General features: G+C 56.7%; 3 protein-coding genes across 5 annotated transcripts in view; 1 reads left to right on the top strand and 2 right to left on the bottom strand.

Annotated features, from left to right (window-relative positions):
* Window positions 1–20101, top strand: part of DNAJA3 (DnaJ heat shock protein family (Hsp40) member A3) — a 192785-nt gene that overhangs the window by 73572 nt on the left and 99112 nt on the right. The window lies entirely within an intron of this gene.
* Window positions 1–20101, bottom strand: part of PAM16 (presequence translocase associated motor 16) — a 78837-nt gene that overhangs the window by 7637 nt on the left and 51099 nt on the right. The window contains exons 1-2 of one of the 3 annotated variants that reach the window (XM_050774633.1): window positions 3655–3776; window positions 2234–2325 (exon numbers count right to left, since the gene is read on the bottom strand). Coding sequence is in view for 2 of the 3 variants with exons in the window: in XM_050774632.1 (XP_050630589.1) it covers window positions 3655–3657 (3 nt within the window). In the remaining variant the exon portion in view is untranslated. Of the gene's footprint in view, window positions 1–2233; window positions 2326–3654; window positions 3789–20101 lie in introns of those variants that run through there. The other 2 variants (XM_050774632.1, XM_050774631.1) reach the window with 2 other exon arrangements.
* Window positions 7200–20101, bottom strand: part of CORO7 (coronin 7) — a 65664-nt gene continuing 52762 nt past the window's right edge. The window contains exons 10-28 of the mRNA XM_050774246.1: window positions 18622–18676; window positions 18132–18189; window positions 17904–18049; window positions 17726–17818; window positions 17402–17539; window positions 16054–16180; window positions 15430–15605; window positions 14807–14915; window positions 14608–14694; window positions 14389–14531; window positions 13418–13522; window positions 13253–13338; window positions 12408–12549; window positions 12224–12313; window positions 11293–11409; window positions 10895–11030; window positions 9775–9866; window positions 7944–8030; window positions 7200–7821 (exon numbers count right to left, since the gene is read on the bottom strand). Coding sequence (XP_050630203.1) covers window positions 7816–7821; window positions 7944–8030; window positions 9775–9866; window positions 10895–11030; window positions 11293–11409; window positions 12224–12313; window positions 12408–12549; window positions 13253–13338; window positions 13418–13522; window positions 14389–14531; window positions 14608–14694; window positions 14807–14915; window positions 15430–15605; window positions 16054–16180; window positions 17402–17539; window positions 17726–17818; window positions 17904–18049; window positions 18132–18189; window positions 18622–18676 — 1993 coding nt within the window. The 3' untranslated portion in view covers window positions 7200–7815. The remainder of the gene's footprint in view (window positions 7822–7943; window positions 8031–9774; window positions 9867–10894; window positions 11031–11292; window positions 11410–12223; window positions 12314–12407; window positions 12550–13252; window positions 13339–13417; window positions 13523–14388; window positions 14532–14607; window positions 14695–14806; window positions 14916–15429; window positions 15606–16053; window positions 16181–17401; window positions 17540–17725; window positions 17819–17903; window positions 18050–18131; window positions 18190–18621; window positions 18677–20101) is intronic.

Genomic DNA, 20101 nt, shown 5'->3' with positions numbered 1-20101 from the left:
TCATCTCTCTCCACGCTGCAACCCCACCCTCTGATCCTAGAGCCGCTCTCATACTTCTGTACTCCTCAGGGCCTTTGCTGTTCTGAGCTCCTGCACCTTGAACATCCTCCCTTCTACCCTGATCCTGTCAAAACCCAAAATCCCTCAGGACTTAACATCATCCCCCCATCCCTCAGGTGAAATCCTTCCCAGACTCTCCCATGTATATCTTCCGACAGCACTTTCTTTTTTTTTTGGAGACAGAGTCTGGCTCTGTGGCCCAGGCTGGAGTGCAGTGGTGCGATCTCAGCTCACTGCAACCTCCGCCTCCCAGGTTCAAGCAATTCTTCTGCCTCAGCCTCCCGAGTGGCTGGGACTACAGGCGCCCACCGCCACACCCAGCTAATTTTTTTTTTGAGATGGAGTTTTGCTCTTGTTGCCCGGCTGGAATGCAATGGCATGATTTCAGCTCACCGCAACCTCCGCCTCCCGGGTTCAAGCAATTCTCCTACCTCAGCCTCTCGAGCAGCTGAGATTACAGGCATGCGCCACCACGCCCAGCTAATTTTGTATTTTTAGTAGAGACGGAGTTTCTCCATGTTGATGGGGCTGGTCTCGAACTCCCGACCTCAGGTGACCCACCCACCTCAGCCTCCCAAAGTGCTAGGATTACAGGTGTGAGCCACTGCACCCGGCCAATTTTTTGTATTTTTAGTACAGACAGGGTTTCACCGTGTTGCCCAGGCTGGTCTCGAACCCCTGAGCTCAGGCAATCGACCCACCTCAGCCTCCCAAAGTGCTGGGATTACAGGTGTGAGCCACTGCACCCGGTCAGCACTTTTTTCTTTTTTTTTTTTTTTTGAGACGTAGTCTCGCTTTGTCACCAGGCTGGAGTGCAGTGGCCCGACCTTCAGCTCATTGCAAGCTCTGCCTCCCGTGTTACACCATTCTCCTGCCTCAGCCTCCTGAGTAGCTGGGACTACAGGCGCCTGCCACCACACCCGGCTAATTTTTTGTATTTTTCGTAGACACGGGGTTTCACCGTGTTAGCCAGGATGGTCTCCATCTCCTGACCTCGTGATCCATCCGCCTCGGCCTCCCAAAGTGCTGGCATTACAGATGTGAGCCACCGTGCCCGGCCAGTACTTTCTTTTCTTGTTAATATACTATCACGCTGGGTGCGGTGGCTCAGGCCTATAATCCCAGCACTTTGGGAGTCCAAGGCAGGAGGACTGCTTGGGCCCAGAAGTTTGAGACCAGCCTGGCAACGTGGTGACACCTAACTACAAAAGATATAAAACATTAGCTGGGCATAGTGGAGCATGCCTGTTGTCCCAACTACCCAGGGGGCTGAGGCTACTTGGGAGGATGATATGGGAAGATCACCTGAGGCCCAGGAGGTTGAGGCTGCACTAAGCTGTGACTGTACCACTGTACTCCAGCCTAGGAGACCCATCCTGGGCAACACAGTAAGACCCCATCACTACATAAATATAAAAATTATCCAGGTGTGCTAGCACCCACCTGTAGGCCCAACTACTTGGGGGTTTAAGGTAGGAGGATCGCTTGAGCCCAGGAGTTCAAGGCTGCAGTGAGCTAGGATCGTTGCACTGCATCCTAGCCTGGGCGACAGACAGAGATCCTATCTCAAAAAACAAACAAACAAAAAAACCCATGAGTTTTGGGACAGAGCTGGGCTCAAAAGAGGTCTCTGACACCGTGCGATGCATGACTATGGAGGAGTCAAAACTGTCTGGGGCTCAGGTTCCTTATCTGTAAAATAAGGACAATGACAGCAGGACTTCATAAACATTAAATGAGAGACTCGGCCGGGCGCGGTGGCTCAAGCCTGTAATCCCAGCACTTTGGGAGGCCGAGACGGGCGGATCACGAGGTCAGGAGATCGAGACCATCCTGGCTGACACGGTGAAACCCCGTCTCTACTAAAAAATACAAAAAAAACTTAGCCGGGCGCGGTGGCGGGCGCCTGTAGTCCCAGCTACTCGGGAGGCTGAGGCAGGAGAATGGCGGGAACCCGGGAGGCGGAGCTTGCAGTGAACTGAGATCCAGCCACTGCACTCCAGCCTGGGCGACATAGCAAGACTCCGTCTCAAAAAAAAATAAATAAATAAATGAGAGACTCTACATAAAGCCTCAGCTCAAGGGCTGGCACCTGTAAGCTGTTAGCTGTTACGTTATCCTTATTACTGTGTTAGTTAAGAAGTGGCTGCAGGCCGGGTGCGGTGGCTCACACCTGTAATCCTAGCACTTTGGGAGGCTGAGGCAGGCGGATCACGAGGTCAGGAGATCGAGACCATCCTGGCGAACACGGTGAAACCGTCTCTCCTGAAAATACAAAAAAAAAAATTAGCCGGGCGTGGTGGCGGGCACCTGTGGTCCCAGCTTCTAGGGAGGCTGAGGCAGGAGAATGGCGTGAACCCGGGAGGCAGCGGAGCTTGCAGTGAGCAGAGATCGCGCCACTACACTCCAGCCTGGGCGACAGAGCGAGACTCCGTCTCAAAAAAAAAAAAAAAAAAAAAAAAAAAAGGAGTGGCTGCAACAGAGTCACTTGGGGAACTTATGTATGCAGAACCTCCAGGGATAGGGCTCAAGAACCTGAACTTTTATTTTTTCCCCTCTTTTTTTTTTCCCTTTTTGAGAGAGTTTTGCTCTGCCGCCCAGGGTGGAGTGCAGCGGCACAATCTTGGCTCACTGCAGCCTCTGCCTCCCAGGTTCAAGAGAGACTCGAGCCTCCCAAGCAGCTGGGATTACAGGCATGCGCCACCATGCCCGGCTAATATATATATATATAAAATGTGTGTATGTATACATATATCATGTATAAAAATATATAACAATATATAGTATATATAAATATATATAGTATATATGATACATATATATAATTTTTTTTCTTTTGAAATGGAGTCTCCCCTGTCGCTCAGGCTGGAGTGCAATGGCGGATCTCGGCTCATTGCAACTTGTCTCGCGAGTTCAAGCGATTATCCTGCCTCAGCCTCCCGGGTAGCATGGACTACAGGCGGACACCACCCCACCCGGCTAATTTTTTGGTGGAGACGGGGTTTCATCATGTGGGTCAGGCTGGTCTCGATCTTCTGACCTCGTGATCTTCGCTTCAACCTCCCAGAGTGCTGGGATTACAGGCGTCAGCCACCGCACCCGGCCAAATCTGCACTTTTAAAGGTTCCCCAGGTGACCTGACAGTGTGGCGCATGTCTGCTGACTGGCTCTAGGTGCCAACGGTATCATACGAACGCTCCATGCTCGGTGTCTCGGGGCCTAGTTCAAGTCCCAGGTCTGCCACTTCCCTGGAAAGGCCATTTTTCCACTGGGGATAACAACAGGGCAGCAACATCGACTCTGCAGCGCTGTAAGGTTCCAGGGCAGGGGAGGTGCTCACCGGCCAGCCCCATGCTCCACCGCCGCCCACGGCTGCTCGCTCGCACGCGGGCTAGGCACAGCGCGACCACGTTTTCCCCGACCCTGAGGCCGCCGCTGCCGGTCTCGATCCCCCTGGGTGCAACGCCCCCAGACCATGCTTTCTGCCGGGCACGCAGGAGGCGCACGGCTCCCGCCTCCCAGCCCCAAGCTCGCCGCCCGGCCCCCGGTCCGACTCGGCCTCCCCTCCCCGGTAGCGCTCGACTCGGGTCTCACCATGGCAGCCGCTCTGCCTCAGGAGCTCCAACTCCGACTTCCTGGCCCCGCGGCCGGGGCTCAAGGGTGGTCGCCGGGTCAGAGGTCAAGGGAAGCCGTAGAGAGCGCGTGCGCGACACGGCGCTGGGCATGCGCATTCCTTGGGTCCCGGGGCCGGGCGCCGGCAGTGTCGTAGAGGCTCGGGGCGGAGTCGGAGGCGGGGTTTGACACAGCGCAGAGCCTGCGTTGCGCTTTGGATAACTGGGGGCGGGCGTTGGGAGGGCGAGGGGCGGTACCAGGAGCTTCAACTGCCCGCGTGCCTACCCTGGTGCGCTGAAGCAGCTAAGCACATCGGTCAGACGTTGGGCGATTTCTGCCCTTGATTTTGCCAAAATATTTGGGAATGCAACATTATGTGAAATCAATGAACATAATATGGAGTCGGATGCCAAATTCTCAGGAATACTTTAGAAAACAGCAAACTTCAAACTAGGTTTCATCCACATTCCTACTGCCTGGGAAGCTGGTTCCCTCCTTCAAATCTTTGCTCAAATGTCACCTCAATCACGCCCACCAGGACCCCTTACAACGCCGTGACTTGCCCTCCATGAATGAAAAAAGTAACAGCTTTATTGAGATATAATCCATACATTTCATGATTTTCAAGTGCACAATCCAATGCCTTTTATTCACAGAGCTGTGCCACTGTTACCACTATTAGTTTCAGAATATTTTCATCACCCATTAGTCACTCCCCAGCCCCCTCCCCCAGCCCCTGTCAACCACTCATTTTTCTCTCTATGGATTCACAGGTTCTGGACACTTCATAGAAATGGAATCATGCAAGCCAGGTGTGGTGGCTCACACCTGTAATTTCAAAACTTTTAGGAGGCCAAGGTGGATCGCTTGAGGTCAGGAACTCAAGGCCAGGCTGGGCAACATGGTGAAACCCCATCTCTACAAAGAATACAAAAATTGCCGGGTGTGGTGGCAGGCGCCTGTAACCCCAGCCACTCGGGAGGCTGAGTGGTGGGAGGATCTCTTGAGCCCGAGAGGTAGAGGCTCCTATGAGCTGTGATCACAACACTGCACTCCAGCCTGGGCAACACAGTCAGGCCCTGCCTCAAAAAAAAAAAAAAAAAAAAAAAAAAAAAAAAAAAAAGATAAAAATGAAAAATGAGAAAAAAAAAGAAATTGAATCATACAATGTGCAGCCTTTTGAGACTGGCTTATCCTCCCTTCTTGTCTCTATTTTTTTTTCCCAAGACTCTGATCACCCTCTACCAAACCGCATAATTTATTTATTTATTTATTTTTTATTATTTTGAGACAGGGTCTCACCCTGTCACCCAGGCTGGAGTGCAGTGGCACAATCCTGCCTCACTGCAACCTCCACCTTCTAGGTTCTGGCGATGCTCATGCTCTAGCCTCCTGAGTAACTGGGATTACAGGCATGCACCACCATGCCCCATTAATTTTTTAATTTTTAGTAGAGACAGGGTTTCACCATGTTGGCCAGGCTGGTTTTGAACTACTGGCCTTAAGTGATCCACCCGCCTCAGCCTCCCAAAGTGCTGGGATTATAGGCATGTGACACTGTGCCCAACCGATTTATTTTATTTTTAAATTATTTTTCCTTTTTTTTTTTTTTTTTTTTTTTTTTTTGAGACGGAGTCTCACTCTGTCGTCCAGGCTAGAGTGCAGTGGCCGGATCTCGGCTCACTGCAAGCTCCGCCTCCTGGGTTGACGCCATTGTCCTGCCTCAGCCTCCGGAGTAGCTGAGACTACAGGCGCCCGCCACCTCGCCCGGCTAGTTTTTTGTATTTTTTAGTAGAGACGGGGTTTCACCGTGTTAGCCAGGATGGTCTCGATCTCCTGACCTGGTGATCCACCCGTCTCGGCCTCCCAAAGTGCTGGGATTACAGGCTTGAGCGACCGCGCCCGGCTTTTTTTTTTTTTTTTTTGAGACGAAGTATTTCTCTGTCACCCAGGCTGGAGTGCAGTGGCCCAATCTTGGCTCACTGCAATCTCCACCTTCCTGGTTCAAGTGATTCTCCCACTTCAGCCTCCCAAAGTGCTGGGATTACAGGTGTGAGCTACCACGCCCAGTCAAAAAAAAATTTTTTTTTTTTCGAGACAGAGTCTCACTCTGTTGCCCAGGCTGCAGGACAGTAGCATGATCATGGCTCACTGCAGTCTTGACTTTCCAGCCTTGAGTGATACTCTCACCTCAGCTGAGTAGCTGGGACCACAGGCATGTGCCACCACGCCTCCCGGGTTCAAGCGATTATCTTGCCTGAGCCTCCTGAGTAGCTGGGACTACAGGTGCCCGCCACGATGTCCAGCTAATTTTTTGTATTTTTCGTAGAGATGGGGTTTCACCGTCTTAGCCAGGATGGTCTTGATCTCCTGACCTCGTGATCCGCCCGCCTCAGCCTCCCAAAGTGCTGGGATTACAGGTGTGAGCCACTGTGCCCGACTAATATTTGTATTCTTTGTAGAGACAAGGGTCCCCCTATGTTGCCCAGTCTGACCTCAAACTCCTGGGTTCAAGCAATCCTCCCACCTTGGCCTCCTTTTATGTTTATTGTTGAGAATCTGTTTCCTTCCACTGGAGTGGGAGTTCCTGTTGGGCAAGACTTTTCTCTCTCCTCTGCTCTTAGATGTCAAGCGCCCGGAAGGGCATCTGGCACACAGCATTTGGCAAATGGTGGGATGGAAGTTGGGCCGCCTGGACCCCTGCTCTGCACCACTGCCCTTCTTCCTCTTCCTCCCGCCCTCCACATTCCTCTCTCTGTGCCCACATTGTACTTCCTCGCCTCGGAAGTGGCTCTCTCCCTGGCTGGCTCCTCATCAGCCTTCAGGTCTTGGCTCTTAGCTGAAAGTCACCTTCTCGGACCCTGAATTCCCTGCCTCGCTGCATCCCAGCTGCTTCCTGTCCTACAGGTTTTTTTGTTTGTTTGTTTTTTGAGACTGAGTCTTGCTCTGTCGTCCAGGCTGGAGTGCAATGGCGGGATCTCGACTCACTGCAACCTCTGACTCCTGGATTCAAGCAATTCTCCTGCTTTAGCTTCCTAAGTAGCTGGGATTACAGGCGCTTACTATGCCTGGCTACTTTTCGTATTTTTAGTAGAGACTGGGTTTTACCATGTGGGCCAGGCTGGTCTTGAACTCCTGGCCTCAAATGATCCTTCCACCTTGGCCTCTCAAAGTGCTGGTGTTATAGGCATGAGCCACCATGCCCAGCCAGTTTCTCTTCTTTACTGCTGTCTTCACACTCTATCTGCTCGCGTGCAGACAGTCCGGCTCCCCTGCATAAGGCGGCTGTAAGAGGCTGAAGCTCCTTGCAAGGCCTTATCTCGCCTGTCCTTTACAGCATCCCGCCATCCAGAGCACTGCCAGGAACCTGAATGGTGAGCGAATGACTCCCAGCAATGCGCAGCTGATTGGGCCTTGGTACCAGAGTGAGGCTGAGATAAAGGGGAGCCCAGGGCCAGATCCCTGCCACCCACATTCCTGTCCCCTTTCCTTTCCAGCCAGCCCAGAGACCACAGCAGCACAACAGGTGGCCAGCTTAAAAAAGTTTAATTGCTGAGAACATCCAGGGCAGGTGCGGGCCAGTCCCTGCAGGGCTCACACCCCCTTATTGGACCATCAGCTCTGCGATGCCCCCCTTCTCCTGGCTACAAACCTGGGAAGCAGGGCAGCTGGTCCCAGGGCCCTGAGACTGGTGCTGCTCCAGAAGGCCTGGTGGGGGGCCAGCCCCCAAGGCGCTTGACCAGAACTGAGACAGCAGGCAAGATGGGGCAGTGTGGAGTGACCAAAGATCCTGGATGAGGCCAACCCAGGCTGGGACCAGCCCAGGTCAGCAGTGAGACCAGGGGAGACAGGGTGCCCAGGGCCTGCCTGGGGACATGCTACTGACCTCCCGCCACCCTGCACCCCTGGCTACATGCTAGTGAGCAGCTGATGAGCAGCAGCTGACCCCAGAGACAGCAGAGGTGAGAACAGTCCCTGGAAGCTGCCAGAGGCCCAGAGGCTGTGGAAGTGCCCAAGGGAAGCCAGGAGCGCAGGGGTGACGTGTGCCGGGGCCAGAGAGGTATCTTCCAGCTTGAGGATGAGCTGTGAGGTGTACGCTAGGAGGTGGCAGCGTCGGTGGGGTGGAGGTGACGGGGGCGCAGGCTAGTCCTGGGGTGAAACACCAAGAGGTGGGAGGGAGTCAGGAGGGCCTGGGAAGGGAGGAGGCATGCACTGTGGCGTGTGCGAGGGACCGTGCTGCCTGCCGGGAAGTGAGGCCACTCGCCACTCACCCACTCGTCCTCGTCCACGCCTTCAAAGGAGTCCTGGGGGAGCGGGTCTTCCCGGTTCCCCAGTTTTGCCACCATGGCATTCAGCAGCTGAGAGAGAGGACAGCAGAAGGGTAGGGAAGGGAATAGGACTTGCTACTCCCACTCCAAGAACCCTGACAATGCTATGAAAAGGGCTTTTTTTTTTTCTTTTTTGAGACAGAGTCTCGCTCTGTCACACAGGCTGGAGTGCAGTGGCTGAATCTCGGCTCACTGTAAGCTCCGCCTCCCGGGTTCACGCCATTCTCCTGCCTCAGCCTCCCGAGTAGCTGGGACTACAGGTGCCCGCCACGTCGCCTGGCTAATTTTCTGTATTTTTAGTAGAGATGGGGTTTCACCATGTTAGCCAGGATGGTCTCGATCTCCTGACCTCATGATCCGCCCGCCTCAGCCTCCCAAAGTGCTGGGATTATAGGCGTGAGTCACCGTGCCCAGCCTTTTTTTTTGAGAGACAAGGTCTTGCTCTGTCACCCAGGCTGGAGTACAGTGGTGTAATCATGGCTCACTGCAGCCTTGACTTTCTGGGTGCAACCGATTTTCCTGCCTCAGTCTCCCAAGTAGCTGGGACTACAAGTGTGTAACACCATACCTGGTTAATTTTTATGTATTTTTTTTTTTGAGACAGAGTTTCGTTCTTGTTGCCTAGGCTGAAGTGCAATGGCGCAATGTTGGCTCACCACAACCTCCGCCTCCTCGGTTCAAGTGAGTCTCCTGCCTCAGCCTCCCGAGTAACTGGGATTACAGGCACACACCACCATGCCCGGCTAATTTTGTGTTTTTAGTAGAGACGGGGTTTCACCATGTTGGTCAGTCTGGTGTCAAACTCCTGACCTCAGGTGATCCGCCCGCCTCGGCCTCCCAAAGTGCTGGGATTACAGGTGTGAGCCACCCTGCCTGGCCACACCTGGTTAATTTTTAAAAATTTTTTGTAGACATGGGGTTTCACTGGTCTCAGGCTGGGTCTCAAACTCCATCGCTTAGATCCTCTTGCTTTGGCCTCCCAAAGTGCTGGGATTACAGGTGTGAGCCACCATGACTGGCCAAAAGAGCCATTTCATTTTTATTTTTATTTATTTTTTGAGATGGAGTCTTGCTCTGTCACCCAGGCTGGAGTACAATGGTGTGATTTCAGCTCACTGCAATCTCCGCCTCCTAGGTTCAAGTGATTCTCCTGCCTCAGCCTCCCGAGTAGCTGAGATCACAGGCGCCCGCCACCACGCCTGGCTAAATTTTTGGATTTTAGTACAGACGGGGTTTCACCATGTTGCCCAGGGGTGGTCTCAAACTCCTGAGCTCAAGCAATCCACCTGCCTTGGGCTCCCAAAGTGTTAGGATTACAGACGTAAACCACTGTGCCAGGCCTCAAAAGAGCTATTTTAATTACAACCCTGACAAAATCGATGGGTTTCTACTGAAAAAGACACAAAGAAGAGATGGGGGGAGTCAGAGACTGACAGACTGTGGCATGTGGCACCAGATACAGGGGCTACTGTCTCTGCACGGGCCTCAAACGCTCAAAATGTACTCCAGGGTCCCAAAAACACTTAGGCCCAGAACCTCCAGCTTGGGTTGGGTTTGGTCTGGCCAGGGCAAGGCTCCCACTGCCCTCCCCAACTTCCCATGCCCCATGGTCAGTGGCAGGGCTCTAGAAGGTCTCCCACCAGGCTCCGGTGTGAAGGGGATGTGATATGTGGCTGCCGTCCCAGTCTGGGTTGGGGATGGAGAACTAAGGGGCCGCGGTCAGGCACAGCCAGGACTCTGTCACCTCCGCACGGCTGCTCTCTCCCATGCCTACCTCCTCCTTCTTTTGCTGGTCTGACTTCTCTTCCAGGTACTGTGCCGAGGATGGGGCCCGACGAGCAGGGGCCTCTCGGGGGGCTTGGCTCACTGGGACAGGGCAAGGACAGGCATCAGAGAGTTGCCTTTGTGAGGGCTCTTTGGTGCCAAGCCCTAGGGGATTTCTTTCTTTCTTTTTTTTTTTTTTTGAGATGGAGTTTTGCTCTTGTCGCCCAGGCTGGAGTGTGATGGTGTGATCTCAGCTCACTGCAACCTCTGCCTCCTCTGGGTTCAAGCGATTCTCCTGCTTCCGCCTCTGGAGTAGCTGGGATTACAGGCGCCCACCACCACGCCTGACTAATTTTGTATTTTTAGTAGAGACGGGGTTTCACCAAGTTGGCCAGGCTGGTCTCAAACTCCTGACCTCAGGTGATCCACTCACCTCGGCATCCCAAAGTGCTGGGATTACAGGCGTGAGCCACCGCGCCTGGCTGACCTAGGGGATTTCTTTTTTTTTTTTTTGAGATGGAGTCTCACTCTGTCGTCCAGGCTGGAGTGCAGTGGCGCGATCTCGGCTCACTGAAAGCTCCGCCCCCCGGGTTCACGCCATTCTCCTGCTTCAGCCTCTCATGTAGCTGGGACTACAGGTGCCCACCACCATGCCCGGCTAATTTTTTTTGTATTTTTTTTTAAATAGAGACAGGGTTTCACCGTGTTAGCTAGGATGGTCTCAATCTCCTGACCTCGTGATCCACCCGTCTCGGCCTCCCAAAGTGCTGGGATTACAGGCGTGAGCCACCGCGCCCGGCCTACCTAGAGGATTTCTAAGAGGATTTCTAAGAGGCACAGATCTAAGAGGTGGTGTTAACAGTCAATGCAGCCTCAGTGCATAAGCCCTGCCCTAAACACCAGAGTGTGTGCATGTGTGTGTGTGTGAGGGGTGGGGACCTGTGATGAAAACACAGACCACGGGCCCTGCCCTCCAGGGGCGGCTCAGAGACTGATTGACACAGCCACTCCACCCTCCCAAGGGCCAGAGGAATTGGCGTGCCAACAGGAACAGAACTTCAACCTGGGCCTTCTGTCCCTTTCTCCAACCCTCATCCTGCTTCCTACCCACACCCAGTCCCTCAGTGCACCTGGACTCATGTCAGGAGGCCGCAGGCTGAGAAGCCAGGGTTGCCCATTAGCGCCTTGCAGCCAGGCCTTGGCACTGAGCACCGGCTCCCAGCTCACAGCTGTGTCTGGGAACACGTCATCCTGGAAGAACTCTTTCTGCAGAGGGAGAAACGGGCTGTCCTCAGACACTGACCGGGGCCCAGGGCACACGAGCATCTGTTGGGGAGGGACAGGGCAAGACCTGGGACCTCCCACCCATCTGGGACTTCCATGAGTTTCAGCATCTCAGCAGAAGGGGGTAGGTGTCTCCAAAGAACGATGGGTGGGGAAGTTTGGAAGCAGGGCCGGACGAGACCCAAAATTCCCTCTAGGCACCAAGAAGGCAGTGGGCATGGGAGTCCCAGGTCCCCACCCTCACCCGGACTCGGGGCAGCCGGAAGGCCACAGGCTCCAGGGAAGACTGGCGCAGCCGCAGGCACCGCATCAACTCCACTTCCCGCACATCACACTCTGTCTTAGGCAGGAGGACGAAGCCCTGGGGGAGCAAGGGAGTCGTAGCTGCCACTGGGACCTAGAGCTCATGGCTGGACACATAGTCTCCCCAGGGTGCCAGCACCCCTCACTTAGGACCACCATGCCTAGGGCCTGTCCCTGGACAGTAATGTGTTGATCATGTTGAACAACCGGCTCTCTGGAGAGAAAGCCCTGATTTGTGGTGTTTTCCTGTTTCCATAGCGTACAAACTCCCACCATGGACGGCTTCTAGATGCCACCTCCACTCCCTGAATGTGGTGTTGGGAAGAGATGTACATAGCACATCATCCTGCATTTCCTCCATGCACTCCAACACAGAAACGTGTGACCTCAGCACAAATAACAGTAAAATTGGATAAATTAATTAGAAGTGATAAACTGAGTGTTTATTACTTTGGTTTTTAATATTCTTATTTTTAGGTTCATATTTTGGGTTCATATGGTTTAACCTTATCTAGTGTAATTTTTTGTTTGTTTTGTAGAGATGGGGTCTTACTATGTTGCCCAGGCTAGTCTCGAACTCCCGGGCTCAAGCAATCCTCCTGCCTCAGCCTTCCAAAGTGTTGGGATTCCAGGACACCGTACCCAGCCTATGGTATACTTTTTAATAATGGTTGAGTATGCCAACTGCTCTCAAACTTCCTAAATAATTTCAGCAGCAGCTCTTCTTGCCAGTCACTGGGCACAGCCCCAGGCCCAGCCCCAGCCCAGGACTCTGACCCCGACCCACAGGCTCCTGTACTTGCCCACATGGCCACCAGGGGGCAGGGCAGCCCTGTGGTCCCATCGGGCACCAGGCGCCAGGGTGGCCTCACCTTGTGGGGGTCCGGCGACGTGAAGCTATTGCACTCCAGGAAGAAAGGGGACTCGGGGAGCAGCTCGTACAGGAACACACGGGTGTCACCCTGCAGGGAAGAAGGCAGACTGGGGACCCTCCAGCAACACCGGCCTTCCCCGTGCTGCCTCTCGCCTGCCACTCCACCCTGCAGCCCAGCCCACCTTGCCGGTCAGGAGCACCAGGCCAGTGTCTGGGTCGTAGCTGGGCAGCAGGGTTGAGGGAGCCACGTCCAGGCCCAGCACCGCCAAGGGTCCGCCAGCCAGGGCCTCAGCTTCATACAGGAGCAGCTGGCGCTCACTTTGGCTGCAAGGGGGTTTGGGGGCAGAAACAGGTGTTTCAGAGCTGGAGGGGCCTGGGGCAGGGAGAAGGTGCCCACGTAGCCCCTGCTCTGTTCTGGGTTGCAGGTGAGGCCTAGTGTGGCCCTCAGAAGCGCTGGCCTGGCCCGGCGCAGCCACACCCTAACCTGCCCCTCCGCCTCTGGGTCCCCCGTTGACTCTTTTCTCCCCAACTAATCGCTCACCCATCCATCTCCCCCTCAGTGCGTCACCACCCCTGCTTCCATCTCCCCCAGACCCCCTCATGCACCCCTGCATCTATCTCCCCCCAACCCCTCACACACCCTTCCATCCATCTCCCCGCTAACCCCGAAACACCCTTCCATCCATCTCCCCTATCCCCTCACCCTCCCCTGCATCCATCTCCCCTTACCCACAACTCATCCATCCATCTCTCCCCTACCCCCTCATTCATCCATCCATCCATCCACCCATCTGCCCACTCATCCATCCACCCATCTATGCCCACATTTGTTCATCCACTCATCCATCCATTTGCCCACCTATCCATCCACCCATCTAACCCACTCATCCAATGATCTACCCATCCACCTAACCATCCCGTGAGGGGCAGGAATGGTTTCTGAAAGCCTGACAAATGTATGTGATTGTGGAGAAGGTGGACACAGGTGGCTGCTGAAGCCTGGGGATGGGGATCCCTGAGTCCTCACCTGTCAAAGCCAGACACCAGCAGACATCGACCATCACACACCCAGACAATGCGGGCTCCGCGTCCTCCCTTGGGCCCTGGACCTTCCTGTTGAGGCACATCACGTGACACTCAGCCAGGACCCCTGAACCAGGTCTGAGGTCACTCCCCACCCCTGTGCGCTCACCTGCAGGGGCTCAGGGCCACTCCGGGGCCTGTAGATCCGCACACGCCCATCCTTGCAGACAGTGGCCAGCTGCTGCCCATCAGGACTCCAGGCCAGGCTGAAGATCTGGGGGCAGGAAGGGACGTGAGAGACACCCTTGCTTCACTGCTGGCCCCGCCCCTCCTCACTGCTCCTGCCTCTCCTCACTGCTGGCCCCCTCTCTCCTCACTGCTGGCTCCGCCCCTCCTCACTGCTGGCCCTGCCTCTCCTCACTGCTGGCCCCACCCCTCCTCACTGCTCCTGCCTCTCCTCACTGCTGGCCCTGCCTCTCCTCACTGCTGGCCCCGCCCCTCCTCACTGCTGGCCCCGCCTCTCCTCACTGCTGGCCCCACCTCTCCTCACTGCTGGCCCCACCCCTCCTCACTGCTCCCCTCTCCTCACTGCTGGCCCCCTCTCTCTCTCACTGCTGGCCCCGCCCCTCCTCACTGCTGGCCCCGCCTCTCCTCACTGCTGGCCCCACCTCTCCTCACTGCTGGCCCCACCCCTCCTCACTGCTCCTGCCTCTCCTCACTGCTGGCCCCCTCTCTCCTCACTGCTGGCCCCGCCCCTCCTCACTGCTGGCCCTGCCTCTCCTCACTGCTGGCCCCACCTCTCCTCACTGCTGGCCCCACCCCTCCTCACTGCTCCTGGCTCTCCTCACTGCTGGCCCCCTCTCTCCTCACTGCTGGCCCCCTCTCTCCTCACTGCTGGCCCCACCTCTCCTCATTGCTGGCCCTGCCTCTCCTCACTGGGGCCCCCCTCTCCTCACTGCTGTGCCCCCCTTCTCCTCACTGCTGGCGCTGCCCCTCCTCACTGCTGGCCCCCGGCTCCTCACTGCTGTGCCCCCCTTCTCCTCAATGCTGGCCCCACCCCTCTTCACTGCTGGCCCCGCCTCTCCTCACTGCTGGTCCTGCCTCTCCTCACTGCTGGCCCCATCTCTGCAGCCGTCCTACCTGGTCTTGGTGGCCCTGCAGCTTCAGCCGATCAACTCCAGCCTGAAGGTCCCAGATGCGAACAGTGAGGTCATAGGAGGACGAGGCTAGCACATCGGCTGCCAGCGGGTGGAAGCGCAGGGAGCAGATCTTCTCCGTGTGGCCTGGAGGAAGGCAGGGGTGATGGAGAGCCCTCGGGAGACACTGGTCACGCCAGCCCCATTCCTGAGCCTGCCTGACCTGTGAGCACAGTCTCCGGCGTGGTGAGCACCTCTTCCAGGCCCTGTGGGGGCACCCGCCACAGTCTGATCCTGGCATCCTCACCAGCTGCAGAGGACAGACAGGGGCTCATCATTGCTGGGCCCAAGACCTCTGGGCTCCCCAGCCCCCATCCGGGATCCAGGACCCGCCCTCAAGCCGAGGCATCCAGCCTCCTTACCCACAGCGAGGCGATGGGGGTCAAAGGGGTCCCAGGCCAGATCAGTCACAGCTGCCCCATTCTGCAGCGTGGGCAGTGCTGTGTCGGGCAGGCGGCCAGGCTTCCGTAGCTGTGGGAGGTGCCCCCACCCCAAGGCCCATCAGTGCCAGGCAGAAAAGCCAGTCCTGAGGGGCTGCGGGCAAGCAGCATGTCTGGGAGCCCACCCTCTGCAGCAGAGGCTCCCACCGCTGGGTGACCCAAGCTCTCTGCCCTGACTACCTTGTACTCTGAGCCACAAGTGCCAACCACAAGGCCCCAGAGAGTGAGGGGCAGCAGCGTGAACTGGCGGGAAAAGCTCAGGCTTGGGGCTCAGGTGGCCTGGCTTCGGATCCCAGCTCCACCACTTACACAGCTGTGTGACCAGGGCAGGTCACTAAACCTCTCTGTGTCTCTTCTCCCTCATCTGTAAAATGGGGATAAAAGTGGCAGGCCCTGTGGCAGGTGGCTGGGAGGATCACAGGACAGGCAGATAGGGGACTGACACATGGTTTGTGCTCCCTGTGCCATGTGGGTAGCTAAGGCCCTCTGTGTCTTTACCACTGGCAGGGAACTGAGGGGCAGCCCTGGTGGGGTGGGGCCCTCACCTCGAGCACAGCCACCTGTCCCCCACTGCTGAGCAGGGGCACAGCCACACGCAGCTTGTTGGCGCAGAAGCCGTCACTCTCACCAGGTGTGGTGAGGTTGAGCCCCTTGAGGTTGGTGATGTGGCTGTCTCGGTGCAGGACGGTGCCCTGAGCATGTCGGAACTTGGAACTGGGGCCTGGCGGGTGGCAGGGACATGGAACCATGTGTGAGGATGCCGTCCCCCGCTGTCCTGCACTCTGAGTCCCGGCTGCCCACTCCCCTCACTCCAGGCAGGTGTGCAGCGTGGACCTAGGCCCAGGCCTCTGCTAATCCAGTGGATGCAACTTGCCCAGGAATAATGCCTGGAACGATACCCTATTCCATGGTGGCTCGGAGGAATCTTGGTGGAGCCCAGGGCTTCAGCTGCTCGGAAGCTGGTGGCCCCAGCCGCCCTCCTGTTTTACAGGTGAGACTCAGCTGCCACACCCCAGCCCCCAGGACAAATGACCCTGCCAGTGAGTCTGGCTGAGGGGGGTGCCCTGCATGAGGCCTGTGCTCAGTGGTAGGGTACAGAGGAGGATGACGGGGAGTGGGGCAGACAGGGCTCCCGGGGTAGGGGTGAGCTCCCCGTCCTGCCTCCTTACCCAGCAGGCTCTGCAGCGACCTCAGACTGGGGCTGGTCCCGATGCCACTGGTGCTGGAGAGTGAGGGCCCCAGGCTGGAGGGCGTGGAGGGCGAGGTCAGTGAACTGGGAGACGAAGAGAAGCCCTCCTGGGGAGGGGCATGGGGTCAGCCAGCCTGCTCCTGGGTATGCTGGCCAAAGGGAGGGGGTGCCTGCCAGCTGACTCCAGGGTCACCACTCTGGGCCCCCTGTGGACTGGAGGAGCCCCCGCTGTGGGCATGGGACAGGAGCGGTGGGGGGCATGGGCATAAATGCAGACACACAGGGAAGCAGCTGAGCTTCAGACCGCGGGGACAGCAAGTGGCAGCTGCTGGCTCCCGGCTCTGCAGGAGGGTGTGCTCAGCGGGTTAGATCTGCCAGTATTTTAAGAGAAGCCAGAAATCTAGATCTATATGAAAATTCTTGCTTTTTAAGTGTTTGCCCAATTTAGAAAGCACTGTGAAGTTCCTTCTTTACACTCCATGTGTTTCTCTGTCTCTGTTACACTTGACAAAGAAGATTGGGGCCGGGCTTGGTGGCTCAAGCCTGTAATCCCAGCAGTTTGGGAGGCCAAGGCAGACAGATCACGAAGTCAGGAGTTCAAGGCCAGCCTGACCAACATGGTGAAGCCCGACTCTACTAAAAAAGTATAAAAATTGGCTGGGCGCTGTGGCTCATGCCTGTAATCCCAGCACTTTGGAGGGACAAGGAGGGTGGATCACGAGGTTAGGTGTTCAAGACCAGCCTGGCCAACATGGTGAAAACCCGTCTCTATTAAAGATACAAATTAGCCAGGCATGGTGGTGCACGCCTGTAATCCCAGCTACTCGGGAGGCTGAGGCAGGAGGATCACTTGAACCTGGGAGGAGGAGGTTGCAGTGAGCCGATGTCACACCATTGCACTCCAGCCTAGACGACAGGGTGAGACTCATCTCAAAAAACAAAAACAAAAACAAAACTTAGGCCAGGTGCAGTGGCTCACACTTGTAATCCCGGCACTTTGGGAGGCCAAGGCGGGTGGATCACCTGAGGTCAGGAGTTCAAGACCAGCCTGACCAACATGGAGAAACTCAGTCTCTACTAAAAATACAAAATTAGCCAGGCGTGGTGACGCATGCCTGTAATCCCAGCTACTCGGGAGGCTAAGGCAGGAGAATCACTTGAACCTGGGAGGCAGAGGTTGCAGTGAGCCGAGATCGCGCCATTGCACTCTAGCTTGGGTGACAGAGTGAGACTCTGTCTCAAAAAGAAAAAGGCCGTTGGGCCAGTGAACACTCAGGGCAGCCACTGCGGTGTCGCTGAGGGAGGATGGGGGTGACCCTGGTACTTACACTTGCGTCTACATCACCCATGGGTGTCTCCATCACTGCAGGCTGGGCTGTGTCAGGGAGGGGCTCCATAGAGGGCACCAGACGGGAAGTGAAGCTGGGGTGGGGCCGGCAGGCAGGGTTGAGGCTGACCTTCTGCACCTGCATGGAGGCCAGCAGTAGGGTGATAGGGGCATGGGCTGCCCGGTCAGGAGGGCCCCCATGGGAGGGTCGACTAGGTAGGGATGGGGGGCACCCAGCAGGCCAGACTGAGTTGGCACACAGCCACACAGGGGGCTTCCTGGAGCTTGGGGAGGCCAGGAGAGGTGAGCCAGGCCCTGGTCCTACCTGCTGGTTGTCCCCAGCCCACCAGCTGTGGGGGTCGGTGGCAGGCACACAGCCGGCAGTGTCCGGGAACAGGTCCTCGTGGAACTCCACAGACTGGCCGCAGACAAGCAGGCAGCCAGTGAGGCCCAGGCTCCCCGACTCCCCAGCCCCCGCAGCCCCTCGCCCAGGTCCCTCTCACCTTGCGGGGCACGTGGTAGCCGATGGGCACGATGGCTGTGTCACTCAGCTGCAGGACACGGAGTACCTCACAGCTCATGACAGCTAGCGCCTGCCGGGGCACAAGGGCGGCCCCCCGCAGCACGCTCTCCAGGACACACTGGGTCACTGTTGAGGACACCACATGGAACAGGCAGGATGGGTGGGGGAGTGGAGGGTAGGGGAGAGGGAGCGAGGAAGCAAGGCTTACCTGGGCTCAGCGCCGGCTGCTGCGGGACCACCTCGTAACAGTACAGCTGCCTCTCGCCCTGAAATGAGTCTGAACTGAGCCCCGTTTGCTGACTGTACCCCTGGGGAGGGCCCAGCGCTGGCACCAGCTCCTCCACAGGTCCCCAAGGACCTGAGCCACAGAATCACGGTGGCTGGAGATGGGGCTCCCCCACATGCTGGGCGCTGAGCTGAGCCCTAGGCTGACTCTACCTGACTTGCCCAGCCTTGTTGCACACGGAGTGAGCACCGGGGGTGTACGTCAGTATTTATGGAGTGCTGACTGTGTGCTGACACCGCTCTATTCTCGGCCTTGTTCTCAGGAAGGCCAGTGTTCTAGGAGAGCTACAGTTACCTCGGCTGCACAGGGGAAGACACAGAGGCCCTGTTCTAGTTCCTCCTCTTTCTCGGGGAAGGCCAGGGGCTGGACTCCAGGGTGTGGATGTAGGTGGGAGCCCCAGCTTCTCACTCACCTTTCCTGCCAGGACCAGGAGCCCAGAGTCAGGGTCCAGCAGAGGCATGAGACACCTGGGGAAGAGAAGGCAGGATGGCGGATCGGGGCAGTGAGAGGGCTGCCAGCTTCATGACCCCATGTAGGAGCCCAGGACAGGCACCACAGCGACTGGGAGCCACTTGGCCATCCAGCCATGTTCAGCCTGGTCCCCAGAAACCCCCTCCTCTCCCTGAGCTTCGCACATGCCCAACACACGCCCACACCCCAGCTGCTCCTCCCCTGGCCCTCCACCTGCACACCTGCGTCACTCCAGGACTGGAGTGGGCACAGGGGAACTTGGGCCCGATCTCAGCCCCAGCTCTTCCTCCAAGAAGACCCCACATGCATTCTGTCCCCCTCCCACCTCCGACAGCCCAGACATCAGGCCAGTATTGCCAGGGAAGGTGGAGAGGTGATGCCAGAGGCAAGGAGACCCCCGTCCCCACTCGGCACTGCCTGTGGACGGGCAGCATCCAGGAGCAGTGCAGACAGCCCTGCAGTTCCGAATCTGCACTAAGGTTTGGGGCCCTCTACTCAGTTACCCCACGTTTCCTGGGCCTCAATGATATCTTGGAAGCTCAGAGACCCCTCCACGCTGAGTTAAAGTTCCTGTGTCCAAATCTGAGCCAGGTGCCCGGGAGAAGGGGCTCCTTCGGCTGCTAGGCTTCTCTGCCCACCCCAGGCCTGCCACCCCGGCTGATTCTGCCAGCAGGATGCTCCCAGGCCTTCTCTGGCCTCGAGGCAGGAGCAGGACGGGGTGGAGGCTGGGAATAGAGTGGGCAGGCTGGAAGACCCCAGAGCCCCTGCCACTCTATGTCCAGCTCAGCCTTGGCCAACTGTCTGGCACTGGCCGGGGCTTTATGCCTCCCTCCCGGGGCCCTTCAGAGACCCCTGCACAGCCCCTCAGCCCTGTGAGAGCTGCTTCCCACTCCAGGGCCTTCTGAGGGGAGCGGGGGCCTGGAAGGACTCTGACAGATGCCTTCCTGTGTTTCTTGCTCCTGATCTTGGCTTTTTTTTTTTTTTTTTTTTTTTTTTTTTTTTTTTTTTTTTTAGAAACAGGGTCTCCCTCTGTTACCCAGGCTGGAGTGCAGTGGCACAATCATTGCTCACTGCAGCCTCAACCTCCTGGGCTCAAGCAATGCTCCCACTCAGCCTCCAGAGTGGCTGGGACTATGGGTGTGCACCACCATGCCTGGCTATTTTTACCTCTATTTTTGTAGAAACAAGGTCTCACTATGTTCCCGAGGCTGGTCTCAAACTCCTGGCCTCAAGTGATCCTCCCAAAGTGCCAGGATTATAGGCATGAACCACTGCACTTGGTCTTGGTTTCTTGTTTCTGGGACCTGCAGGTCTGGACCCCCCAACCCAGACACTGACACCCTCAAACAGAACCCTGTCCCCACTGTGTTTCCAGGGTCAGAGGTCACCCAGCTGTGGCAGCTGCCTCTATCCCTCACCCC

The sequence above is a fragment of the Macaca thibetana genome, chromosome 20, assembly GCF_024542745.1.
Source record: "Macaca thibetana thibetana isolate TM-01 chromosome 20, ASM2454274v1, whole genome shotgun sequence".
Taxonomy (NCBI): domain Eukaryota; kingdom Metazoa; phylum Chordata; class Mammalia; order Primates; family Cercopithecidae; genus Macaca; species Macaca thibetana.
This window is presented reverse-complemented; position numbering and strand designations above follow the sequence as displayed.